This window comes from Ursus arctos, unplaced genomic scaffold (assembly GCF_023065955.2).
Source record: "Ursus arctos isolate Adak ecotype North America unplaced genomic scaffold, UrsArc2.0 scaffold_6, whole genome shotgun sequence".
NCBI lineage: Eukaryota > Metazoa > Chordata > Mammalia > Carnivora > Ursidae > Ursus > Ursus arctos.
Genome location: NW_026623078.1, coordinates 6372398 through 6381140, shown reverse-complemented (window position 1 = coordinate 6381140; position 8743 = coordinate 6372398). Strand labels below are relative to the sequence as shown.

The following is an 8743-nucleotide window of genomic DNA, read 5'->3' as shown; positions in this document are numbered from 1 at the left end:
TATTAATGTATTTTTATCTCTATGTCTCTTTATTCTGGTTAAGAGTTGGCTTGTGTATCTTGCTGCTACCCTGTTGGGGGCATATACATTTATAATTGTCATATCCACTTGTTGAATACTTCCTTTAAGAATAATATAGTGCCCTTCTGCATCTCTAACTATAGTCTTTAGTTTAAAATCTAATCTATCTGATATGAGAATTGCTACCCCAGCTTTCTTTTGAGGTCCATTTGCGTGAAAGATGGGACTCCATCCCCTTATTCTCAGTCTGAATGCATCTTTGGGTTTGAAATGAGTCTCTTGTAGACAGTCATTTCTTTTTATCCAATCTGCAACCCAGATGGGAGCATTCAAACCATTCACATTGGCACTAAGAACTGAGAGATATGATTTTAATGATGCCATATTGCTAGTAAAGTCTTTGTATCGGTTGTGACTTTCTTTTGTGTATCACTCTTGGGGCCTTTTTACCTTTATAGAACCCCCCTTAATATCTCCTGTAGGGCTGGCTTCATGGTTACAAAATTGGTTAATGACTGGCAATTCTGAAATGTCTTTATTTCTCCATCAATTCTGTATGACAGCCTTGCTGGATAATGGATCCTTGGCTGCATGTTTTTCTCTGAAAGAGCTTTAAAAATGCTCCCCCAACCCTTTCTCTCATTCCAGGTCTGTGTAGACAGGTCTGACGTAATTCTGATGCCTTTGCCTTGGTACGTGAGAAATTTCTTTGCCCTGGCCACTTTCAATACTGCATCCTTGGATCTAATATTTGTGAAATGCACTATGACGTGACGTGGCGTAGGTTTGTCGTGGTTGAGCTTGGGAGGGGTTCTCTCTGCCTCTTGGACATGAATGTTTGTTTCCCTTGCTAGATTAGGGAAGTATTCAGCTACAATTTCTTCAAATATCTCTTCTAGACCTCTGTTTTTCTCCACCCCCTCGGGGATGCCGATGATTCTAACATTGGATCGTTTCATTGAGTCAGTAATCTCCCGTAACCTACATTCATGGGCGTGGATTTTTTTAAGACCATCTTCTATTTTTGTTTTTTCCTCTATTAACCCATCCTCCAATTCACTAACCCTTTCCTCTGATTCGGTGACCTGGCCATCAGAGCCTCTAGTTTTGACTGCATTTGGCTCATAGAATTTTTAATTTCTGTCAAATTCGCTCTCACTTCTGTCCTTAGGGATTCTATATTCTCAGTAACCTTTTTGTTAATACTTTTTTCAATTCCACTCATCATTTTGACCATCGTGACTCTGAATTCCATTTCTGATAATTTGGTTACATCCATATCCATTATTTGTGTGGCAGAGGCCACAGACTCACTGTCTTTCTTTGCTGGGGGGGGGGGGGCTTCTCCTTCTTGTCATTCTGATGAGGAGAGGTTGCGGGGTGTCTAGAGCCCAAATTATTGACTGGGTCTCAGGCTGTGCCCCTTGTTTTATAGGGATCTTAGGGACGTGGCCTTCTTCTTTAAAGATTTTATTTATTTATTTATTTGAGAGAGAGAGACAGACAGTCAGCAAGAAGGGGAACAGAAGCAGGGGAGTGGGAGAGGAAGAAACAGGCTCCCAGTGGAGGAGCCCGATGAGGGACTCCTCTCCGGAACGCCGGGATCACGCCCTAAGCTGAAGACAGGCACTCAATGACTGCGCCACCCAGGCGCCCCGGGATGTGGGCTTCTTGATTTTTCAGCCTGCCTTCTGTGTTCTGGGCGAGGGGCCTGCCACGCCGATACTCAGGTAACCCTGTTTGGGTAGAGTTTCCGTGTTCCCTGCGAGGGGGGATGGGGATGGGCACGCTGTGAGCTGGTATTTCCAGGCTTTTGTTCTCTGGTGGCTTTCCCTGGCGGTCTGTTATGCCTCTTCTGAAAGTCAGAGCAGCAGAGGCTGAATTGTCACAGAACAGAGGGATTGCGGCCCGTTCTCCACTGATGTTCTGCCCACTTTAACTCCGTTACTGTTGGTGCTGCTCAACCCTGCAGCGTCCCGGGATGTGCGCCCCACACCCGGCGTCCCAGCCTTCATTTCCAGGGCCGGCGCGTCTCTGTTTTGTGTTTCTAACGCCGCCAGCCGCCAGCTGCCCCTGCACGCTCCCGGATCTCCGGGTCTCAGTCTATGCCCGGTGAGCACACCTGGATTCCTGAGTTCCGTGAGAAGCCTGGTGGCGCGCGCACCCGGTTCAGGGTCTCAGTCTGCTGTTTCTCGGGTGTTGACCCTGAGTCCGCCCGCTCCCCCATGCAGGTGGCCCGCCAGCCACCAGCCGACCTGCACACGCTCCGGAAGCTCCCGGTCTCAGTCTGGATCCCGTGAGCACACTGGGATTCCGGTGTCCGTGAGATGCCTGGTGGCATCCGCTCCCGGCTCACCGGTCTCAGTCCGCTCTCTCGTGGGTGCCGTCCGTGAGTCCGCCTGCTCCCCCGTGCAGGTGGCTGCCGCTTCCCGGCACCCGAACGCGGCGGCTCCCTCCCCCTTCCGTTTTTCTTCCGATATCTGTGCGCGGTTTCACGGCTCCCTGCTTCATACCTCAATACTCAGCGCTGGAGATGTTCATTTGTAGAGATCCAGATGTATCTTCCTGTGTCTCAGGCTGATTCCGTGGTTGTTTAGGCTGGTCTGGTACCTATCCAGCTGGACTCGGGGGACCGGCTCCCCTTCATAAAATATATCCAGCAGATAGATGGATCCAATTCTGTTATGATAGGTGAAATCATTCATTATGACAGCTTGAGATTTCTTTTATTGAAGTGTACAGTTGCAGTTTGTTATTAATACTGATATTTAAACCTACCGGTTCTAGCTGAGGAGTGGTCTCTTCAAAGATGCAGACACTGTGTCATCCTGTATATATATTATCTTTCTTTACCCCCTTGAATATATATGACAGTCATCTGCAGGTGAAAAAAAAAGACAAGAATCATATACATAAGGTGCTGACTGGTGATCAACCCCCAAAGGGAATTATTAAAATAAACATGCTAGTGTTCCCTCGAGTTCAGAACAGGGACTTACTCTCTCATTATTTAAGTGGATTGTGAATTCACCAAGAGTATCAGCCATGTGAACTTTCTCTAGTAAGTGCTTTGCACTAACTCAAGTGTTTTGGTTGGGCAGTGATGAGCACATTTATAGAAAATGGATCTATTATAGATGATAGACTTGAGGAAATTATAATTCTATCAATTTGATTACATCAGTCTGGATATTTATGATTAATTTGATAATCGAATGCATTTATTCAAGTAAAATTAGAATAGTGCCCACACTGAACAAGGCATAGAAGGAACTTCATGGTATAGACCAGTTAACAGAGCCAAATCTCCTTTTATCATGTAAAGGGAAGAGAGAGAGAGAGCAGAGAACTTGAGGGAGCAAGCAGGGGAGTCTTTCACCATGGTAATCAATAAATGAGTAATGGTAATCAATAAATGATTACTTAGTGGATTTTTGCAATCAACCATTCTAAAGATACAGAATTCTGTTAGCCCTCTATAATTCTATAGAACTTTGTGATGACTCAAAAATATTAAGAAAGATCTGTAGCAAAACCTTTATAAAACAATGCAGTTAAGCAAGTAAAATTCTGAAAGCTAACAGCCTAACAGTATATGATTGCAGATGAGTTCATATGCTACAGAAATTTTTCTATATTTACTCTTATATATGACTTTTCCATGTTGCTCTGATTAAAATCCTCTTGAAAAGGTTACAAGAAAGTGAGGGTAGTAAATATATGATAAGTGTGGTGCCACATTCATTTCCAAAGCCCATAGCAGACATTGTTAATAGATTTCTCATACTTTTTAATTGAACCCCAGAATTTTTTAAAAATTTGGTTCCTTATATAGCTGCTAGCAAGTAGAATTGCCACAAAAAATAAACCTTTTAAAAATATTTATGGATGGGGTCCTTGGGTGGCTCAGTCAGTGAAGCATCTGCCTTCAACTCAGGTCATGATCCCAGGGTCCTAGAATCCAGCCCCATATTGGGCTCCCCACTCAGCAGGGAGTCTGCCTATCCCTCCCCCTCTAGCTCTGCCAGCCCCCCCCCAACTCCTGCACTCTCTCTCTCTCCATCAAATAAATAAAAAAATAAAATAAAAACAATATTTATGGTGAGGAAATATATACCATGGTTTCTGTGGCATTTGAAGAGATGTTTGCAAGAAGAAGATTCTTAAATATAGAAATCAGAAAGATAATATTAGAACAATATTGGGAACTCTGACCCGATTACCGAAACCAGTTGGTAAGGATGGTACACATAGAATTTTTTAGAAGAAAGCTGAACTGTTAGGAACACATGGTCTAGGCCAAATCAAAGTAGGGCAAATATACTTAAAAAGGGGATAAGGAGGGAAAATATGTAAGTTTGATATAGTAAAGTTTTGCACAGTAAATGACACCATCAGCAATACAAAAAGGTAACCTACTGAATATTTGGGAGTGATGGATCCAAGAAGGGGTTAATATCCAAAATATATAAAGAATTTCTACAGCTCAACACCAAAAAAACCCAAACAATCCAATTAAAAATAGGCAAAGGACCTGAATACACATTTTTCCAAAGAAAAATTGTTAATGGCTCATGCAAAGATGCCTGAAATGATTAATCATCAGGGAAATGCAAATCAAAACCACAATGGTGTATCACCTTACACCTGTCAGAATGGCTAGAATCAAAAAGACAAGACATTATAAGTGTTGATGAGGACTTAAAGTTGTACTCTGTTGGTGGAACTGTAATTGGTATAGCCACTGTGGAAAACAGTATGGAGATTCGTCAAAAAATTAAAAGTAGAATTATAATATGATCCAGTAATTCCACTGCTTGTTATTTAACCAAAGAAAGTGAAAGCACTGATTTGAAAAGATATATGCACCCCTACATATACTGCAACATTATTTACAACAGCCAAGATATGGAAGCAACCAGTGTCCATCACTAAATGAATGGATAAGGAAGGTATAGATTAGATACAGATATAGATGTAGATGTAGATATAGATATAGATAAATGATAGATAGATAGATAGATAGATAGATAGATAATGGAATATTACTCAGCCATAAAAGAGAATGAATTCTTGCTATTTGCAACAGCATGAATGGACCTAGAGGGTATTATGTTAAGTGAAATGAGACTCAGACAGAGACAAATACCATATAATTTCACTTATAGGTGGAATCTAAAAAACGAATTAAAAAATAAAAAAGCAGAATTAGACATATAAATACAGAGAACAAACTGATGGTTGCCAGAGGTGAGGCAGGTGGGGAAATGGGCAAAATAGGTAAAGGTGAGTGGGAGATACAAGCATATAGTTAGGGAAAGAACAAGTCACAGGAATAAGAAGCACAGCATAAGGAATATAGTCAGTAATATTATAGTAATTTTTATGATGACAGATGGAGCTACACTTCCGGTGAGCATAGTATAATGTATAAATTTCTCAAATCACAATGTTGTATACCTGAAACTAACGTAATATGTATTTCAACTATACTCAAAAAATTTCATCATAAAAAAGCAAAAAAATATTAAAATTTTTTTTAAACTGAGACATTTTAAAAATTTTAAAAAGACATCAAAAGAGATGATCCCCAAGATGTTCAAATAATTTTAGGTTTTCAATTTGCCTTTGAAAGTCTTTACAGTTTTCACAAACTCATGTATTATTACTATTATTTAATATTTAAATATTGTTTTATTCAATATTATTGTATTATTTAATAAATTCAGGCTTACTATCTGAAATAGTCCACTATTTCCTCTGCTTTTACTTTTGCTACATTATGTTCTCTATTTAAGAGGACAGAGCTATACCAAACTGTAATATATGGGATCCCAACTTTCCCTTTATCAAAACACATTAATGGCTTTATATTGACAATAAAAAGGAATCCACTAGTCTGAAGACTCTGGTCCTTTCCTTTCTACAAAGTCTCAGCATAGATCTTCTCTCTTTTGTTGATCAATCTCCTTCACCAAGGTCTCTCTTTAATACTAACATAAACTCTTTCTCACTTAACAATGTCTAGGTACACTGACCTCTTGCTTGGAATACTCTTTTCCCTGCCTAAATGTCTAATTCTAGAGCTTTCTTAATGTGTTAGTATAAATGTCTCCCCTTAAAGTGATCTTCTGAGACCATCACGCCTAACATAGATCCCTCCCCTTGGTTACTGTCTCTGGAACAGGGACTAGGTCTGTATCTATAACCATGTGATAGATACAGTGGTTGGTACCTAGTAAATATTTTTTTAATGTTTCATGAATGATGGAATTCAGTTGAAAAAGTATTGTGTGTCCATGTGATCTGGTAAAGCAAGCTGCACTGAGCAGTTCATGGTTTTAATCTTTAATATTTCAGTTATATTGATTCTGTGAAAATTATTTGAGTACTCAAAGATATGTTGGAAATATTTATTTTTAGGCATATTTTTACCTTCTACTAAATATACAGTGTATTGAGGCTATCCAGTGAGAAAGTATTCTTACCCTCAATCAAATCACAACCACTCTATGAAGTTCCATACGGTTGCCAAATATTGATAGACATTTGAACACCTATTAAGTTAATATAACTTTAGAAATAAAAATTGATACTAAATACCATCTAGTGTGCTATCTTACTAAAGTTACCTATTTTTCCATACTGAGCCATTAAAACTTTATAAAATTTTTGTAAGACATACACTTATGTATTTTAAATGTTCATCAGGGTTGTTTCTCTGAATTCTTTCTTTTTTTTTTTTTTAAAGATTTTATTCATTTGAGAGAGAGAGCACAAGTGGAGGGGAGACAAAGGGAAACAGCAGAAGGAGAGGGAGAAGCACACTCCCCGCTGAGCATGGAGCCTGATGCAGGGCTCAATCCCAGGACTCTGGGATCATGATCTGAGCCAAAGGCAGATGCTCAACCATCTGAGCCAGCCGGGCACCCCTGTTTCTCTGAATTCTAAGACAAGGAAGTAATTAAGGCACACTTATTTATGTGTTGAATCTGTGCTGTGAACATTTTCCATTAGATTTTTAGTAAAACTGACCTTAATAATTGCATGGATTTTGAGGGAGGAAAATAGATAGTATTTAATATTTTCATTTTAATTATTCCAATAAATATGTAAGACTGTAAACCCCCAAATAGCAGAGACCACAAACAATCAGTTGTTGTAGACATTACTTAGTAAGTGAGCCAAGAACCAAGATGCTGGCTGCTGAGTCTCTTAATGGCTGCTTTCATTTCCTGATTCCTCAGAGTATAAATAATTGGATTAAGGAGGGGGGTGATTATAGAGTAAAACACAGAAAGAAACTTATCTACAGAGTAACTATTGAATGGGAAAGCATAGATAAAGATAGTGGGACCAAAGAAGAGAGTGACCACAGTGATGTGAGCAGATAGTGTGGACACTGCCTTGGAGGATGCACTGGAGGAGTGCTGCCAGATGGTGACCAACATGATAACGTAGGACATGAGCAAGAGAATGAAGCAGACCAGGGACAGGAGTCCACTGTTGGCAATCACCAACAGTTCTAGGATATAGGTGTCCATGCAGGCAAGCTTGATGACCAGGGGAAGGTCACAGAAAATGCTGTCCACAACATTAGGACCACAGAAGGGTAAACCTGCAGTGAAAACCATCTGGCTTGTGGTATGTGTGAACCCAACTGCCCATGAGAGCAGTAGAAACACAATGAGCACCCTGCGATTCATGATGGTCTTATAGTGCAAGCGTTTGCATATTGCAACATACCTATCCATGGCCATAGCTATTAGAAGAGACATCTCTCCACCCCCAAAGAAGTGCATAAAAAACATCTGGGCCATGCAGCCCCACAAGGAGATGGTCTTGCATTTTCTAAGGAAGTCTGCAATCACTTTGGGAGTTGCGGCAGAAGAAAGACATAAGTCAAAAAATGATAAATTTGCCAGAAAGAAATACATGGGGTAGTGAAGATGGTTATCGACTATCACAGAGATCACAATGAGGAGGTTTCCTACTATGATGGCTACATAGACAAGAAGGAAGATTGCAAAAAAGAATATCTGAATTTCTTGAGAATTGGAAAGTCCCAGCAAGATGAACTCAGAAACACTTGATCTGTTGTTCGGGAGATCATTCATCCTTTTGTATGAGTTCATCAGAGGTTGCCTAGAAGAGGGAAAAACACACAGGATGTCATAGGGACTGACAAGTCAATAAACCTGATCTTTACTTACATCCTGTCTCATATGCAGGCAAACAGTCCTTTTGGTAATATCTCCTGTATTTTGCAGGAGATATTTCACAAGACCACATGACAGTAGAAAGTGTGGAGGGAATGGAGCCAACTAAATGAAATGTGCGTGTTGATTAGTAGGGGCAAGGTCAGTTGGACATTTGAGAAAACCTCTCCCTTCTTGTTCAGCTGCAGATCAGACTGTATGTGAACACAGCTTATTAGAATGATAGAAAAGAGTTTTCAAAGGCATCCACAAAATAGATTTTTATCTTTTTCAGGAAGTGCATTTACTAACACATTTTTGTGACATTCTCAGTATGCACTAAAAAGTTTCCCATATTAGGGGCACCTGGGTGGCTCCGTCAGTTAAGCATCCAGCTCTTGGTTTCAGCTCAGGTCATGATCTCATGAATGGTGGGATTGAGCCCCTTGGAGGCTTGCACTGAGCCAATGGAGTCATCTTCAAATTCTTTCTCCCTCTCCCTCCCCCTGTGCTCATCCTCTGTC

The 8743-nt window shown here is 40.3% G+C and overlaps 1 protein-coding gene across 1 annotated transcript; it reads right to left on the bottom strand.

Annotated features, from left to right (window-relative positions):
* Positions 1-7193: 7193 nt before the first annotated feature.
* LOC125283054 (olfactory receptor 4K13-like) lies at positions 7194-8138 on the bottom strand. The gene has a single exon (XM_048221674.1). The coding sequence runs from the start codon at positions 8136-8138 to the stop codon at positions 7194-7196; it is 945 nt and encodes a 314-aa protein (XP_048077631.1).
* Positions 8139-8743: the final 605 nt, after the last annotated feature.